This window comes from Pocillopora damicornis, chromosome 3, assembly GCF_964200805.1.
Source record: "Pocillopora damicornis chromosome 3, jaPocDami1.2, whole genome shotgun sequence".
Classification (NCBI taxonomy): domain Eukaryota; kingdom Metazoa; phylum Cnidaria; class Anthozoa; order Scleractinia; family Pocilloporidae; genus Pocillopora; species Pocillopora damicornis.
Window position 1 is genome coordinate 22,105,827 of NC_142672.1, and position 18,514 is coordinate 22,124,340.

At 39.0% G+C, this 18,514-nt stretch overlaps 1 protein-coding gene across 3 annotated transcripts; it reads right to left on the reverse strand.

Moving 5' to 3' along the window:
- Window positions 1-443: 443 nt before the first annotated feature.
- Window positions 444-18,125, reverse strand: LOC113668442 (uncharacterized). Of its 3 annotated transcripts, none has more exons than XM_089200494.1 (30): window positions 17,820-18,125; window positions 16,351-16,393; window positions 16,192-16,245; window positions 15,713-15,790; window positions 15,070-15,175; window positions 14,968-14,985; window positions 14,767-14,834; window positions 14,440-14,533; window positions 13,405-13,474; window positions 12,750-12,868; window positions 12,241-12,380; window positions 11,814-11,889; window positions 11,593-11,646; window positions 11,432-11,488; window positions 11,099-11,184; window positions 10,868-10,913; window positions 10,464-10,521; window positions 10,120-10,262; window positions 9,265-9,346; window positions 8,656-8,978; window positions 5,514-8,308; window positions 4,761-4,847; window positions 3,800-3,864; window positions 3,593-3,679; window positions 2,931-3,023; window positions 2,726-2,810; window positions 2,088-2,197; window positions 1,516-1,563; window positions 992-1,111; window positions 444-843 (listed from the first exon to the last, which is right to left on the reverse strand). In XM_089200494.1, exons 1-30 carry the CDS (start codon window positions 17,858-17,860, stop codon window positions 777-779), a joined length of 5,313 nt encoding a protein of 1,770 aa, XP_089056620.1. In that variant the 5' UTR covers window positions 17,861-18,125; the 3' UTR covers window positions 444-776. The 3 variants fall into 3 exon arrangements, with proteins under 3 accessions (XP_089056620.1, XP_027040144.2, XP_089056621.1); XM_027184343.2 differs by lacking the exon at window positions 17,820-18,125 and adding an exon at window positions 16,516-16,756; XM_089200495.1 differs by lacking the exons at window positions 14,968-14,985; window positions 15,070-15,175; window positions 15,713-15,790; ... (1 more) ...; window positions 16,351-16,393; window positions 17,820-18,125 and having other exon boundaries at window positions 14,435-14,533.
- Window positions 18,126-18,514: the final 389 nt, after the last annotated feature.

Here is an 18,514-nt window from a genome sequence, read left to right on the forward strand (position 1 = left end):
GCATAATTAAGGCCCTTTAAACACTTGAAAGCCGTGGCACTGTCTTTAAGTTTAGCCTTAAGACAAACTGGTTACCGGTTTACCTCTTATAACACGGGGAATACAAGCTGGTACTTATTGGTGCCAGTTAAAATGCAGGCAAGAAAATTCAGGACCTGCAATTTATCTTTTTAAACGTATTCGCCCGTCGCATTATTCCCTTCATCTACTTTGACTACATTAAAGCACATCAAGGTAAAGGGGATTCGAATTATCGCGCTCGTATTTTCAATTCGAACTCGTGCATTGTTAACCTTGAATAGTGCGATAGTCTTACTGCCATTCAGTTGCGTTGCCAGTCAACAAGTCAACGCTTTTCTACTTCACGCAAGATGAAATTTTTGACTATATTAAAAAAATGCAAGGCAAAAAAAGTTAAGAACGCAATGACAATTCTGTCTGTGTGGTACATTGATCCTTTAATTAAAACATCTTTCTATTAAAATACTTGTAGCTAAACTAGGGTAATACGCAATAATTTAAGCATTGAGATAAAATAAAGACCTTGTTTTTGTCTGCTTTGCAAAGAGAAGACGATGTATTATCTTTTCGAAAAGGAGAGAAAATTATTCAATGTAAATTTCACTGTAGTGTGCGTACGAACTAGTGATATTGCAAAAGAACAGCTATGAATTTTAACCATGTACTGCTTCGCAAATGGCATATTTAACATTCGATTTTTCTGATGTTCCTTTCCCTGCAACGTTAAATTAAGGTACATCTGCTCGCAGCTCCTATCATGAAGTGTCCGTCAGGAAGTGATGCTTCAGCAGCTCATCGGCTGAAGGCCGCCAGTCTGGGTCCCTTATATGAAAAAAAGGAGGGGTGACCAAAGCTGTTTTAATCATAAAATAATATCAAGAAAAAAAAAGCCGAAAAAACTCAGAAGAAATCACTTGTTATCAAGGTTGTTTTTAAGAATTAGGCCTAATAATGCAACAAGGAAACCAACCTCGTGAGACACTTGCTGACAAAGTCTCGGGCAGCTGATGAGAACTCCTCACTGAGTTGTGGCACTGCTAAAGAACCACTTCCAATTGCAAAGATGGCTGCCATGGGAGGCATGTCAGACCTGGCAATAAAACAGAAGATGCAGCTAAATTACTTCACTCCGTTTCAGAAAGCAACATGTTACTTCGTTGTTATTTTGCAGTTGCATACACGTACTACATGAAAGCTTTCCTTCTTCCGAACCGAAAAAAAATTGTATCAACGCCCCCAACACACATATACACAAACCAGACACAGGCTGGATATCGCTATCCACTGGATGAACCCCTATCCGCTGGAGAGAGCATTATGTTCCTTTCTCCATTATTTATCCTTTGGATAGCGTTGTCCACCCTTTAAACAACTGGGCCAAACCCTATGAATCGCAGAATTTCCTTTACTAGCAGGGAGTGTAGTAAATAAGTATGGTATATTCGAACATAATTCAGGTCATATCAGGAAACAATGAAATCTTCGTGAACGTACCATGGAGGTTTTCCAGTTGCCATTTCAAAGACTGTGCAACCAACACTCCTGTTTAAAAAAAACACTCATGTCAAACAAAGAAAACAAAGCAATAGCGATGAAAGAATCAGTCGACCAAATAGTCAATGAATAAAGTGGGTAGGTTTCTAAAGAAACTGTGGTGCTGCGTCGGTGGGAGAGTTTAACGGGGAAATTTGGTATTATAAACTGACTTGATAACGTCAATTGGCCACCGTAAAGAGTTTCAACGCTGAAGTTTCGAAGTTAGCCCTCCGTCAGACGAATACGCAGAATGAAGAGGCTCTGACGAGGGGAAACGTCAGCGTTGAAATTCTTACCGGTGGCCAATTTACAGCATCAAATCAGCTGATAATACCAAATTACCCCAAATAGTCGATGGTTCGATTTTGGCTTTTATTAGAAAAAATCTCTAGAGCTGACTGACATTGGGTACACGCGGGCGTGCAATAATAACACATTGGTTTACCAGCAAGACTTTTACTGGGAAGTAATTTCACAGAAATACCATACTAGCTATGTTAAGTTTTGTTGTAACTGATGATCTCACTCACCAGATATCAGACTTACGGCCATGCCCAGTCTCCCGTATAACCTCAGGTGCCATCCAATATGGCGTACCCTTCATGGAGCGAAGGATGTTACTTCTACTCATGCTCAGATTCTGAAACAAAAGTAGTTGAATTCGAGGTCATGGTACTTTTTGGATCGCTTTAACGACAATGAAAGGGTTTTGAATACCGATATCGGACAATTCACCGGTTCACATTAAGAGTTCCTTCTCGGCGTAGAAGACACAGAACACGTGAAAATAGAACACCGTCTCATTAACCGTTTAACTTCCAGGATCTCATTAGTAATTCTCCTTTCTATCTGCTATACAATTCTTCTGATTTTACTTCTGAGAATTTGGTATTGGATCAACTAATAATCCTCTAATTGATATTTTTCTTGGTTCTCATCACTTGTCTTCTTGATTTTGTACTGATATTGTAAGGAGAAAGTCTGTCTTGGTCACTTAGACTCCATTGGAGGAGAGAGCCACTGTGAAAGTAAAGTGTTTTGCCCAAAAACACGACACGATGACCCGGTCAGATCTCGAACCCAACTCTCTCGACCCGGAGTCCTGCGTGCTGAATACCAGGTCACCGCGTCCCCCACACCCTACTCTAAAGCAAGCAGCAAACCTTACCATGTAAAGACGTTTGGCACAACCAAAGTCGATCAACTTAAGGACGCCGCTTGGCATAATAAGAATATTACCACCCTTGATATCTCTGAGTAGCAAAAAGGATAAAGTAACATTAAATACATGAACACCCAAGAAAGAAAAAAATAACCGTTAATGACGACAAACTGATATTAGACTTGGTGGAAGACGGGATTGACTCAAATACCTATGAATGACGTTGTTTCTATGGAGATAAGACACGCCCGACAGCAGCTGCTTCGTGTAACGACTAAACACGGGCTCGTCAAGGCAACCAAATCTGAAAAAGAAACAGATAACAGTGTTATTATTTTATAAACTAGTGGAAGACTCGCTAGTGTCCAGTCATTAAATGATGTCCGCTTTCCACAGATCGGGTAAATTGCACGCCAACAGTTGACTGTTAAACTCCAAATGGGACAGACTGAGTAATGAGCAACCTTTCGAATTTGGCCGATATGGGATGATAAAATAACCCCTAGTAATCAGAACCGCGTAAACAGATGTTTACAGTATCTGTTTACAACTTCTGGTGAGATTAATCTTGATTCGCGGACTGCAATTTACTGATAATGAAAGGTGTTATTGTTTTAAGGGGCTGTACTATCACGATGGAAAACTTATGTGTCTAAAGAAACGATCAAAACATGCTGTGAAGCAATTGGGAATCTTCTTCTTCAATACCATTTTCATGGACACCACAATCTATAAAAGACTTAGTGTTTTCAAATGATGGAAACATCTTCCACCACTTTGAGGTCATAAAACTTAGAAGTTTGGATGTTAAGCACAGGAACCATAAGATCGGAGAGTTACTATGTCACTTTAAGTAAAAATTAGGAACCTTACCGTGCAAGTATGGAGGCAATGGACCCTCCTGGGACGAACTCCATGAAGATATTTACTACACCCCCATCTAAACATGTTCCAATGAACCTGAGAATGATGGTCAGAAAATTAATTAGCACAAGAAAGAACGTCAGACTGTTCAAGCAAGCAACTAGTCCCTCCTAATACAAAAAATAAATAAATAAATAAAAATTGATCTGTACTCACTTGACGATGTTTTCGTGTTGTAACGATTTCAACAATGACACTTCTTCTTGGAGTTTCTCGTATTGCTAACATGAAAATAAAAGATGCAAGACGCTGAATATTGAAAGAATTTCTAAATAAACTAACTAAGGAAATATAATGGCAGTTAGAGAGGGTACCATAAAGAGAATTTGGAAGTTTAAGGGTCAGTGATTTGCCTTCCCTAATTAGACTTAAAAACGGGACATTGGAATTTCGACCCACCATACCATTCTTAGATAATTTAATTTTATCAACTGAGTTGATACTTGGCTACCGTAAAGAGTTTCTAGCTTTTAAACTTTTAGTTCCGAGTTTTTAGCTTTCGAAACTCTTTGCGGTGGTCAATTATGTTATTAATTCAGTCGATTGAACCAAATTATCTCGTAAAACCCCCACCGACGCAGCACCACAATTTCTTTAGAACCTTACCCCTATATGCTATTCTTAGCTTTGTGTAATAAAATTAACAATTTGCTTTTGCTTTTGTGAAACAATTAAAATCGATCCTTCCTCGGTGGTAGAAAGGAGAAAAAAGCCCGTTGCTGCAATACTCGGGTTTGTCGCGCATGGAACGAATTACCTCTCAGCATTAAAGAATCTAACACCTTACCAGTCTTTCGCAAGAAATTGTTTAATAATTTTATGATAAGTTCAGTGCCAATTTTTTATAGCAAGACATTGTTTAACTATGTTTATGATAAGTTCAGTGCCTATCTTTTATCGTCATTATCTTATTTCTATAATGAGGTGAGAGTATTTTTAACACTAATTTTTTAACTAGGTAAATAATCAAGGCGGCTTATTTTAAGGAATCTTGTATTCTGTTTTGAGCTGACCTGAAATTGATTGAATTGACTTGTTCAATGTAATTAATTTGGAATTTGTATTAGTGTTAAAGTTCAAATTACTCAGCCGAAAAATTTGCAGAAAGTCAACGTACCTCTTCAGCCTCGTCAAAATTGCTGTGGTTGAGCTCCACTTGTTTGACAGCGATCATTTCTCCTGTGTTGGTGAGTCCGCACCAAACCTGCACAAAGACACCACAAAAAATGAGAGGGTAAAACATTAGTGCTAAACAATTTACCAATGCTTTGAAGAAATAATGATACCAGATACCTTGATCTTAACCATGATGAGTATGGACGTTTTAACTGCTTCTATTTGATAAATTAAATGTTTAATGAAGCAAATGATATAATACACCAAGTCAATATGGGATGGTTCCTTCCTTACTCTATTTAGTTGATTTTGCACTTCAGAAGTATACTTTAATTCACTCAATACGTAATCCGGAGCTAAACCACAAGTACACTTTCAATCACATACTAATAACAAGAACGACGAGATTTAAGTTTTTGACAAAAGATGACGTCAATTAGCGCAAGTACCGCGCTTATGCAGATTGTCTGAAATACGCGAAGAAAAGATCCTACGACTATACTTACATATGAACAATATACTCATAGTTCTGGATTTTGCCAACGAGTTTTCATCGATGGTTTGTAATCCATGCCGCTCAGTGTCAATAACTTACCGTTTGAACTACGGGGGTTGAGCAACTACGTTAATTACCTTTATTATACATAGATGAATTCCAATAGCTACACCAGAAACATGAACAATGGTTCTGGATTTCGCTAACTAGTTTTCCTTGATAGTTTTTACTCCGTCAAGCCTAGTATCAGTAACTTACCGTTCCAAACGCGCCTTTTCCAAGTATGTTGCCCTTCTTCCAAACTATCTCCTCTTCACAGCTTGTGGAGGACTGGCAACGAGACGATGCACTGAGTCGACTTCGCACCACGTTTTCAGCGATTGAAGGAGCGAAACTTCCCATGGAGCCCTGGGAAATATTACCCAAACTTCCAAGCGAGATGTTAGACCGAGTGCAAATTGTAGAACTACTGCTACTACTGCTGCTAATGGATGACTTATCTCTCGCCACTTGTTCGTAGTAATCAATTTCTACAGAATTTTCCGAGCGCATTTCTCGTTCCGGAGTCGGTGTTTCGGGACACGAAGAGTCACGTGGCGAAGAGAAGTATGTATCGCTACTGTTCAGCGAAGAAGCCGGAGAAAGAGGCCGAGGTGAGGCCGATCCCAAGCTGTTGTACGACGAGTCCGTATCCGAGTACTGCTCGGAGAATGAACTCGCTTCCGAAGATGTCCGCTCTTCACTCGGTAAATCTGACTCGCCTAATATCTTAGAAGAGAAGTCTCTGGAATACTGGTAACTCAAAAGTGATTCTTCCCCAGTGTTTATTTGTGATAAATTAGACGCTGCACGAAACGTCTCATCTGGCGAGCAGTTCTTAGTAGTTTGATTATGCGAAACAGAAGTCTGATCCACTGAATCTGTCCCATAACTTTCTCTTTGATTTTCCAAACTAAGCTCGCGTTTAACAATGGCCTCCATAGCGTCGTCAGCTTCATCTTGCACAACCTGATGTTTCGCACCAACTCCTTCCACACCCACAACACTCTCCGTATCTCTTGCAATACCTTCTTCCGCAAAATCATGTGGCTGCTCCGTAACCCTACCACCTCGAGGTTGTGTAACAAGAGCTTCAGTACTCTCTGCATCGGATCCCGAATCAGAAACCACGTCGGATTTTCCAAACCTAAGCCGAGGGACACACATCCCAATCAAACTACTAAACATTCCACCGTCCACAACATCGAATCCACCTTCTTCCACCATTCCCGCAGAATCCTTCCCAGCTCCTATAACCGCCACATCAGGGCCCTTTTCGCTTTCCTGCTGAGAGGCAACGACTTGTGCGGTACCCTCTGTGTTCTGAGGAGTACCCAGTGTACTTCGAGGCGACTCTGGTATTGGGCTAAGAATTGGATGTTTTCCTTTAAACATGCTGAAAGGGCGGAAGGTGGAAAGATAGTCCATGGATTCCTCGGCTACATCCAAACCTCCCTGGGATATCGTCCTTAGCCCGAGTTCCTCCTGGGCGTCCCTTTGCTGCACTGTGACCATTTTAATGTCACTTTTCTTTTTGGCCTTTCCTTTCTTTTTACCGCCTTTGATGTTTTGTTCGGGTACTTTGCTCTTCGTCCTTGGCTTAGTTTTGCAAGTAGTCGCTGTTTTTCCTCCACATTTCTTTCCTTTTTTACCCAATGTGTGTTTTTTATTCCCCATCCTGTTGTCGTCCACGGGGCCAATCGGGGGATGTACAGCGGATTTGTCCACGGGTGGCACAGGTGATGGGAAAGGGTTTGTGATTTTAACACCACTCGAACCAGGTTCTTCTACTCTGGGTGTTGCCCATGCATGTTTCGGCGGACTAGGTTCTACAGGTGACTTGGAAATTGTACCATCGCGATTGTTGTCTGGGTTGGTCTCTTGCACAAACGGCTGTTTTGCGGCTTGACCTGGCACGTTTTGATGAGCTTCGACCAGGTGCTTTTCGTTTTCTTCGAAATTTTTCATTGTTGGTTTAACTGTGCCTTCCACAGCCAAGTGATTAGAAACATCATTTTCGGAAAACGATTTAAGAACAATGTCAGTTCCGTTTCTCGCTGATGATTGACTTTTGGAATAGGAAGATGCACGTGGAGAAGAGGCGTACTCATTCGCTGGCCGAGAAACTAAGGTAGATTCTACCAAAGAACTTGTCTCGCCTATTGTCTTAACGACGCCTGTAGCACCACTTGCTTTGTTCAAAGTGTTATCAGTTGAAGGAGAAGACACGTCTTTCTTTACAATTGTACACGAGCACAAGCCAGTGTTATTGTCACAAACACAAGAGACATCATAACCTGTCATGTCCGAGGAAGAAGGAAGGACAGATTTGCTTAGAACAAGAGCTTTGCTATCGCCGCCCTCCATAACAGAAGAACTCACATCAGATTGTTCGCTCTGAGGATGAGGTCCTCCATTGCTTCGCTCGGCGATCCTATCTTTAGAATGTTTCCTCCCATTCGTTATCGAGGCATCATCTCGAAGTCCATTTTCCATTCCACTCAAATTTTTCAAAGCAAAAGCTTTTCTTTTGTCGGTAAATGGGATCCAAAAAACATCTTCACTTGAACGGCGGCGTGGTTGGCATGATTCACAAATTTCTTTGTCAGCGTTAGATGAGACAGATCCTCTTTTTGATTTGGTTGTTTCGGTAACAGAATCTCCACATAGTGAGCACTGGCCTGTGGCTAAAGCTTCTAAGTTAGTAAGATCGATGTAAAATTTTGTCCCATTTGATGACGATTCTCCAACTGTTGGAGCACTGGTTGGTCCATTCTTTTCCGCGCTACTTCCATCCACGGGAATCCAAAACGTGGGGCGTGAATCTGATTCAAACGTTCGTGTCATAACTGATTCGTTATCTTTTTTCGTTGTGTCGGATTCCAGTTTAACGTCCTCTTGACTATTGCATGACGCACTACGCGGGGACGGAGGAGGTGGTGTGACTTCTCTCACCCCGGAAAAAACTAATGATGAAGCTTTGTCATTGTTTAGGCCTTGTTTTGTGAGCAGATCTGAAAAAAAAAATAACAGCAATAAAAAATGACTATCTAATTCAGGCTAATTTAAAAAATAACACCCAATCTAGTAACGATGAATCAGGAGAATTATTGCCGGGAACGTTACTTGAAATTCGTTCATAGGAGTACTCCGTTACTCTGTTGTCTTGATTACTTATTGTGGCACGTTAAATTTTTTAAAACCTTGGAGTTGGTCAAGCAGGTCTCTCATCTAACTTAAAACTCTAAACCTCGTGAGCTTTCTCATAGTCAGCAAAGAATAAGCATTACTGAAACAGGAAAAATAAAATAATTTGCTCTCCGTAAAAAGCCTTAAAAGAGCACTTATGAAAGGGCCTCACCCAGATCGATGACCTCCGGTGTTAAAGTCATGTTCTCTATGACCATTTCTGGCGTCGTAATGGATCGAAGTTCTGGTGTCAGGGCTCTTTTCCCTCCAAGTGGAGGCACTCGTGAGGGCAGCGCCAATCTAGAACTTGGCACCTGGCTTTCAGAGGACGATCGAAGACGCGCTTCATTGCCAGGCGTTCCGGGCGGTGATAACTTTCGTTGATATGGAAGGACTGGGCTCGACAGTCGATGATGTAAGCGATAGCTGGGAGGAACTGGTGACTGAAGTGATGTCTTTCTCTTACGTATCACTGGTTTTGCATTACGCAAGTTTCTGTGGAGACGAACGAAAATCAAACTTTAAAATACCATAAAATTTTTTCCCAAAAATCACAGCTTTTAGTTTGTAAGGATTAATTCATGCTTAGAGCTTTTCATTTCCTCCGTTTATAAAGTGTTGAGCAGTAAACCACGCAATTCAGTAGCTTCAAAATTTTGGCCTGAATTTTCTTCATCTTCGATCAGCACTCGTCTTTTGCACCGCTTCAGTATCTGTAGACAAGCAAACAAAAACAAAACTGAAAAAAGAAACAAATACAGGTTTGATTTCATTACTTTACCTGACATTTTTCAGTTCAATGTTGAGAACTGATACGACTGGCCGCAATGCTTCTGAAGATCGTTCGTCTTTTAATCCTGGACCTAAATCAAAATAAATACGTCACGGAATCATACCGACAGATAGTGCGCTTTTCGATTGAGTGTCGCAGAACCAGAACCACGTTATCAAAACGGCCAATCAGAGAAAAGGAAAATACCCGAAAAAGCCAATCAGAATTCAAAGCAAAACAAGCAAACTGCTCAAAGCGCGGGAAAACAAGAAAACTGCTCAAAGTGCAGGAAAACAAGCAAACTGCTCAAAAGCGCGGGAAAACGTGGGCTTTCGAGTCGTGATTGTTTTGCTTTGCATCTGGTTGGTTAAGAATTTCTGGACCAATCACAGAGCGAATCAAAGAAAAACCAAGGCAATCCCGGATAACTTTGGACACTCACTAGAAGATTGCCCTTTTAATTGAAAAACAAAACTTAATCCATGTACTCCCTTGAAAAGTTTTCAGTTGGGAGTCGAAGTAATCCGGGATCGCAATAGGTTTCCTTAACTTAGTGCTATGATTGTTCCAGAGAATTTGCGCCACCTCTCATTCAGTTAGATGAAAACTGAAACCAATCGTGACTTAGTCATTCACGTTTTCCCGCGTTCCAGGAGGTTTTTTTATTTTCCATTTACATGAATTCTTAATTGACCTCCTTTTTCCTATAAGTGATACTTTGCTTTATGATTTAAATTAGACATGCGCTCTGAAGTCTTTCATAACCCTTAAACTTCAAGAAGTACTTAACACGTTACTTATTCCCATAACTTTGATACATTGTTGCAAGAACAGTAGATAAAGCGCATCAAACAATTCACAAACCTGTAAACTCTTGTTTACCAAGCTTCCCTCTACCAATCAACCCAGAGCTGGCCCTGGAACTGGGGGATAACTCGGGTTTTAGAGCCGACGGAATTTTAGGCATGCGCAGGTCAGACGCTTTTCGTGATATGGGATGGCTTGTTCTACACATAAAACATACAAAAAGAACGATATGGACGTAAGTAAATAGTACAACAAATGTATGAACAACTGAATACACTTGTACACTGATCTACTGGTTATAAGGCTACCAAGAGACCAAGAGAACGCAGGATCACTGGATGTAACACAACTGCTTGAAAGACAAGGAACAGTTATAAAAAGCGTGTTTATAATCATTATACCTTTCTTCAGGTACAGAAATCTCCTCTAAGGAACCCTGTGACCTTTTCTTCAGTTTTCCTGGGGGGAAAGAGAGAACGAGCCTTGTAAACAGATACAATAAATATTGGTAAAACACCAACGCAAAGCAACAATCGTTACGTTTACGTTGTTAACTCAGAAATATATGTGACCTGCACAATTTGCCTAGTTGTCGATAAGACTGCAAATTTTGCCAATACAAAAGATGTAGTTGGTAGGTGAAGTAAAAACAAAAAACTATTCGATGTAACACTAGAAACTGTACTTGTGGCCCATGTAAGTCCTGCGTACAACTAAAAATGCTCTTTAATCCGTGCGTTTCTTCAAGGGATGGGTGGTGCATATCTAAACTATATGACTGCAGAAACCTTTTCCTTCAACTTACGCTCTTTTCCTTGTGAAGGCGCAGTGTTGACTCGAGAAATTAAATCCTACAAAATGGTAGATACAAAAACAGCGTATAAAATCAAACATAAGCAGTTTTGAACCAATTATAGTGATTATAACGATATTTCACTATTTATGTCGTTGTTCATGTACTTTGACAGAAAAAGTATTCATATCTAATAACTTTTCACCCAGAGGCATGTTTGTTGGGTTGCATCGGAAAACTTACAGCACTTAAAAGATTGCTTTTCTTCTGTTCAGTGGTGTCAAGTTTGGTTGGAGCTGATTCTTGGTCATTCTTAGGTGGGGCCGGAGCTAAATGGTATCATAAAAAAAGATTCCAATGAAAATGTAAACACAACGAGGAAATTACAGAAATATACGTATATTGGACCAAGCATCTAAAACAATGATAACAATCTGAAAGTAAGGGAGGCAAACCGTTAACTTTTCAGTTATTGATAGGGAATCACCAGACTACACAGTAATAATCATGCTAAAGTTTTTCATGATGGAATTAATTTTTTTTTTTTCATAAAAACACACATGCCATCCTACTTACCTGAATAGATCCGCTGCAAGTGGTTTTTATTTCCATGGGTTTGCCCTGCCCACGCCTCTGTAAGAAAAAGGAGGCAATTAATAAAATAATTGAGTGAACATTGTTAAGAAAACACATTTTAACGGCAATCCTTCTCAGTTAAATTTATAAATTGAAGTTACCTTTTAGAGCCTGTTTCACTCTTTTGCCTTTGGCTACATCAACAGGAGAAAGTCCTACAAGAGAAAAAACAAATCAAGACTTCAGGTACAGATAAAGGTGAAAGTCAAGTCAGCCAACAAGTTGGAAAGCCTGCCCTGCCTTAAATGCCATGAAACACTTCGGTTATCACGGTTTAAATCAGTGCTAGTAAACTTCAAATTGATCATCATGTTACACTAACCATTATCATCTGTGATGGTAACATCAGCTCCATGATATAGAAGGGTATCAGAGACTTGCTCAAATCCATGTGAAGCCTGTTTTATTCCAAGAATAATAAAACTAAAAAAATAGCACCAATAATAGGAGGCAAAAATTATTTCCCCCAGTAAAAGGGTCTTAAAATGACAGTGATTAACAGAGATCTACTTCAGATCTATTTATAGGGCCTCCTATGCTCACTGACAGCTCACAGTTTGCTTAAGATTCTTATTTAATTCCTTCTAATTGGTCACAACTGCCTATTTTGCAATAGTCACCCATGCCAAAGGGCTAAATTCAAAATTAGTGCATGTACAGTACCAATGCAATTTTATTGATCAGAAGTTGGAGTTCTCCAGGTGTCTCTAAAGCAAAAATTAGTCAAAAACTAATTGTTTCATTCTTACAGCTATGTGAAGAGGAGTCTTTCCAACATGTCCCTTGGCATTGACATTGGCACCCCCTTCAATCAGGGCCAGCAAAATGGGCTGATTGTCCACTCTTGTTGCCCAGTGCAGGGGGGAGTAGCTGAATCTATCTGTTACATCTGTAGGAGGTAGGATCAAGAAAATAATTTTAAAATGTTATATTGTTTCTTTTGGTTGGGAGGCAGACAGGCAAACAGACATAATGAATCAAGGGGGTAAGTTTCTTAAGAAACTGTGGTCTTACGTCTGTGTGGTGGGGGGGGGGGGGGTTTGGTATAACAAGAAAATTTAGTTTCATCAGCTGCATTGATAATGAAAACTGGCCAACCCAAAGAGCTGACATTTCAAGCATTGACCCTTACTCATGGCGACAGACTGGTAAACTGAATTCTGGATTTCAATTTAAAAGAAAAAATAAGTTTCTTCATATATTCTGTATTTCCAAGCCAATGGTGTTCTATTCTGAGTAAAACATTTTGATAACTCACCAATCTCACTGGCTCCCTCCTGTATCAGGACATTAATGACACCCTGAGCGTGGCTTCCTTTTCCATGGGCAGCAAAATGAAGAGGTCTTTTACCTTCACTATCTCTGGCTCCACAATCTCTATAAGTTTACATTATACATTAAGTGAGCACATGTCTACTGTGCAATTCAATTTGTACTTGGTAGACGTACAAGATTTAATGTAACCAGCATGTAAGTAACATTTCTAAAAAAGTACTGAGTATGGGATATATCATTTTTTTTTTCCTCAAGGAATCAACTTGAAACAATTCAACATCACAGAGTACCGACTTCAGGTTTTGTACAGATCTTAGCAATTGAAACAATACTCATGATTTATGGGACTCTCTCCAAATTTCCCTATTTTCTTCAAGAATTCATTACTCTGTGCAAGTACTGGAGATTATAAATGTACAACACTTACTATATCAAGCTCAGAAAACTGTGAACACTTTTAATTTGATTCTGTGGGTCAGTTATGTACTGGTTAATCATAATGGACTTCAAGATAAACATTTAAACATCAAAATCTTTTGGTTTTGTTTCCCACAACATAACATTGGCTTCTGTTGTAACATACTGACATGTACAGTTTTCTCAGTTTCACAGTAAAAATAACGGTTAATGTGACTTACGCATTGTGGGCTATCAGTTCCCTGACGACTTCAACTGGGTGATAGAGATTCTCCATAACAGCCTTTTCAACTAAAGGATTAAAGGAGATTTATCAGTTTAAGAGGATGATGTTTAGGTATTAAAAACTGCATGACTGAATCCAGGTACCAAGAACTATAAGATGCAAATTTTTTATCACAGAAAGGAAAACTCTCTCATTCATTTTCTATTAGGCTGCTTTATAATGGTAATGAACTGAGTGGAGTGCAATTTGGGCTAAAATAATACATGTGAATTCGAAATCAAAGTGCGCAACGCGAGTTCGATTTGAAATCACAAGTATGATTTCAGACCAAAATTGCACAACACAAGGTTCAACTACCACTTTATTACATCCATTTTGAAATTGCCCAAATACTGGACTTGGTCAGTTCAAATATTTTATTAATGCAGCACTGAGCTGGTTTGAGATTAAATTCATCCATTTTTTGGGGGGAAAAAAGAGGTTTGGAAACAAAAGTTGCAAAATTTGTCATATGATACTCTTTGTCTTTCATTTCCTGCAATTTGATTCAGGTTACTTTAAACAAGCCTTGAAATCTGATTGGTTGTTATGTTTTTAGTGTGGCCTGCTCATTGGCTGGGAAAAAGATGCGATTTAAAGCAAAAAATAGTGCAATTAGTGAATAAATCGCACCGATTAGAGCCAATCAGATTATAGGGACCACCAGTGATTTCAAAATGGGTGTAATAAACTCCAAATATTCTCTGTGCTCTACAAAACTTGTCATTAGCTTATTGAACATCTACTGTAAAAGTTAGGTGATTGTGTTAACTGATTTTTATGGTGAGAGCAGCAACCCGAGGACTTTTGTGGGTAGAGGTGACAGAAATTTCCACAACCTCAGGTGGAAGTCACTATCAGAGTCATCTCCACTAAGTTTGTTGCAATATCAGCCACCAATACCAGAACCACCTTCTAGGGATTACCCTTACCAAAAGGATTTGACTCTACAAGGAGTTGACAAACCAGTTATTGCAATAAATTACCTTACTTTTTTCAAAGAGATTTATATCTCTAGTGACAAGCAAAAGAGGTGTCAATCCATCAGCATTCTTGCAGTTTACATCCAGCTCAGCCTTTGATGACTAGAACAGAGATCATTATTAAATAAACAAGATGAAAAAAGACTTCATGATTGTGAGCTCTATTATGATTATCTAAGATGTAAGCAAGTTTATGATATAAAACCAAATCCAAAAACTTTCAATTATAATACTTTGAAGTACTAAAGTACTATTGTCACCGAACCAAGTGAAACATCTTTTGTTGCAGCTTAGCTAAGTTTAGATTACATTTTGCAAAAGGCTCCCACACTTACCAGCAATTTCTTAACAAGTTGAAAATTTCCTTGCCAAGCTGCTTGCAGTAAATGGCGAGAGGAATATCCTGGGTTCAAAAAGATATATGCTCTTAATACACATCTACAAATGCTTTAAACTAGCATCAGTTTCCATTTTTAACAAAATATCAATGTGTATAATCTTTACAGTGTAAATGTTAAAATTAATTGTCAACATACCTTGCCTTGCCACAGAACCTAAGAGGTGAGACAAAATTTCACATTAGGAAAAACCACATTAAGTTTGGACCAGAAAATTATTTAAAAACACAGCCAACATACCCAGCAGGAGTGGTCTCATAGAATCAGTTGCAACATCAAGCACTGTCTCCCCTTTCTTGTTATGTAAAGTGATGTCTGCTCCATAGTTTAACAACAGTGACACCACCTGAAGCAGAAAAATACCTGTTTGTTACCGGAAACTTTCTCCTTACAATAGCCTCCTTTCAACAAACAGTTCAAATCCAACCCTTTTGCACCCCTCTTATAATTCATCCCTCTTTGTCCTCTTTAAAGTAGAGACAAAATCTGTCCCTGTGACTGATGCCATTACAACCTTAAAAAAGCACTGGCTTCAGCAAGTTGACTTCAACAACTTTGCTGAAAAGTATTTAGATCAAATAGTAGTAAACAAGTCTCTCCTGTTATCCTAGTGTATCCTTGTGATACAACAAGAGTCTGGAATTGAAATCCCATGGTTTCACTTTCTAGTTCTACAGCTTCCGAGCTATGATTCCAAATTGCACCTTAAGAGCTTTACAAAAAGTCTTCTGCATGTACATGCATTTGCCTTACTCTGGAGACTAGAGCAATTAAGTTTTATCTTCTTTATCCTCAAGGGTTCAAAACAATATCAGTATAAAATTCTTAAATGATGCTGTTTGACGCCATTGTATATCGGCCCTAATTGATCTTAAATCATTACCTTTTCGTGTGCGTTCATGGCTGCAAGCATAATAGCGGTGAAACCTTCTTCTCTATCTTTTACATCAACGTTCACTGACTAGAAAAGGACAGAAAATTAAATTAAGGAGCGGAGGTTGTGTTGTTTATTTCATAGCAGAATCATGCTACTAGCTGCCAAAAGAAACGGAAAGCTGATCAAAATACAAGCATTCCAATTTGTAGACAGTTGGTGTAAATGTAAATGTAAATGAATGGAAATAAGTGTACATTTAAAAAGTGATGAAATGGCTTTGTGCTCGAGGTCACAAGAAGTTCGAAATATTAACTTACTTCCCTCAAGCCAGGTTCTACCATAGCATTATCGATGATAGGGAGAGTCAGAACATATTCATAAGAAGGCGGAAGGTGTTTGGATTTAAGTAAATATGAGTAAAGGGTTGTCACAAAAAGAGAAGCTTAAGCTTATTTCTTTTGTGTTAATTTAATTGCCATGCTTACCGAATTTCTCGATGTGCGAGCGAGAAAGTTCTGTACCCTCTCGATGTCACCATTCTGCAAGGTGAGAAGGTCGTTAGTATCTCGAAGCAAATGTAAACAGCTGATCGAGAGAGAAAAATAGCGTATACAGCAATAAGAACGGACGCCGTAGAAACTTACCTTGGCTGCATTCAAGAACAGTTCGTTGAGATAATCGTCAGCCCTGGGAAAATACAAGAGCACTTTTGATGTCAAACAGAAAATCTCAAATAGATACAATAGCTGATAGGAAACAGTGAAACAGGAAATTCGAGTGAATTGATCTAATCTATATTTATAATTTACCGTCCATCGTTGAATAGTCTCGAAGTAAAATCGTAGTAGTGTCGCATGCAGTCTTTGCTTCGGCGAGCGCGAGTAGATTGGCAAGAGAAACCTCCCTTAGTCATTGCACCGATGGTTAAAGATAAAGGAAAACCGCCGTTTGTTTGGACTCCATTGGCGGAAAATCAGCGTGAACGTAGGCGCTTTTCGGCCATTAAAAAAACTGATATTCCAACAACAATATAACAACAGATCTCTGGCTTCTAAGTGATTCCCATAATTCAACTTTGTATACTTCGCTACACCATGGCAATAGCCAATCAGAGAGCAGTATTTCAACATTTCTGTTAGATTACGTCATTTTCCCGCAAAACATCCAAATTTACGTTTTTAGTGCCTTCAATGATAGCTTTTGTCGTACATATGCAAATTTACTTATTTTTAATGTTGGTTGATCTAAGTGTAAACTCGCGTGAGAATATATTATAAACAAATTACTTGAAATTTCATTTCGAAGTTTACCTACAATTTTCTTTAAATCCTATTGCTGTTGATGACTTCTTAGTGCTGAAGTTAACTGTCTCGATCGATCATCAACAACATTATTCGAGTATAATCGGCTCGAACATGCACAAAGTTTGACTCAATAGATTAGAGGCCAAAGGCTATTTTCATATATATTGTACTAACTCAGCAACATAAATAACAACAACATGAGAAAGAAACTTGTCTAAGGTCATTTTTTGATAGCAACGACGTTGGCAATTTATGCATGGCTCGCGTGAGCACCGAGTGTTTATGAATAATAATTTCGCGAAGTCATTACATTTTGTGATAAATTGTGACTAAAAACTTTGCTATAAGGACTTCATCTCGACGATAACAGGGTCTTCAAAAATTCGACAACTTTCACACGAAGACTTTCACGTAAGGATTCATCGTAAAACCATCCTTACTGCAACCATCACCAAAAGTGCTTGATCCAATACAAGTCACGCAAAGTTATTACGATCGGAGTTAACAAACATGGAAAGAAACTGTTACAAATGTTTCTGGAAAAACGATTAGGAACGGTTAATCAACGAAATATTTTCTTTACGCCCCCTTACTTATCTTCCATGTACAATTTTGTATTTCATTCGTCTTGAATTTCAACTTTTAACTTCCTTGAAGGCAATATCGCGAGGAACAGTTAAGTCGTTGCTCATCGACCAATGTTTCAGATATCATTTTGATTCTTTTTCTTTTCACCGCTTCATACTCTCAGAGCAACGAGGATATACGGTGAATTCCTGTAAAATGAATTGAATATAAAGAATACTCACTTTTTCAGCGGTATCGGGTTTTGCAGCCTGAAATACGGCATTGTATCTGACCGCCCAGGAAATCAATATAACGTGTATTTAACTGCCAAGAGAGTATACCACTGCTTTGCCTCAAGAGAGTATTTCTCTGCTACTGCGATCAGTCTAAATCCTGGTCTTCTCATGACGAACACAACTTGCTAAGTACTTAGATCTACTCGGTGATAATTTGCAATTGTTTCCTTATTTTTACAATTCGGTATTATGATTGGTAAGTCTTGCGTGAAAGCTTCAGCTTGAGAGGACACGAAATTACCGTTCCTATTTCCATGAAAATGGTACGTGTCGTCAGCAGTCACGTTTTATGCTTGAGTGGCACGCACGCGACAAACTAAGCAAACAAAGCAATCAAAGACAGTTCAAGTGGTCTTTCTAAAAACGGAATCCTTTGGCTTCCTCTTTCCGATCAAATGACGGAATTACTACATTCGAAATGGGTTACAAGGAAGTTGAAAGCCCGTAGAGACCTGGAGCTTATAACTTTATTCCAAAACATCACTATCCCTTGGCACGCAATTCATGAAGTATTCTTGTGTTATGTTCTTCTTTTTACTAAAGCAGGTTGCTATCAGAATGTTTTATTCGTATTACTGCTATGAATTATCCTACTTTATAAGTTTTCTCCTCAGCTCCGAGAACATTGTTCAATAAACCCC

What these genes read in the sequence shown, in the direction of transcription:
- LOC113668442 (XM_027184343.2), bottom strand. Translation starts at nt 16,619, where the DNA reads ATGACTAAGGGAGGTTTCTCTTGCCAATCTACTCGCGCTCGCCGAAGC. An exon ending in TGTTCTTGAATGCAGCCAAG is followed by an intron (nt 16,246 to 16,350) that starts GTAAGTTTCTAC and finishes CTCACCTTGCAG; the next exon opens with AATGGTGACATCGAGAGGGT. An exon ending in GCAACTGGAAAACCTCCATG is followed by an intron (nt 1,112 to 1,515) that starts GTACGTTCACGA and finishes TTTTATTGCCAG; the next exon opens with GTCTGACATGCCTCCCATGG.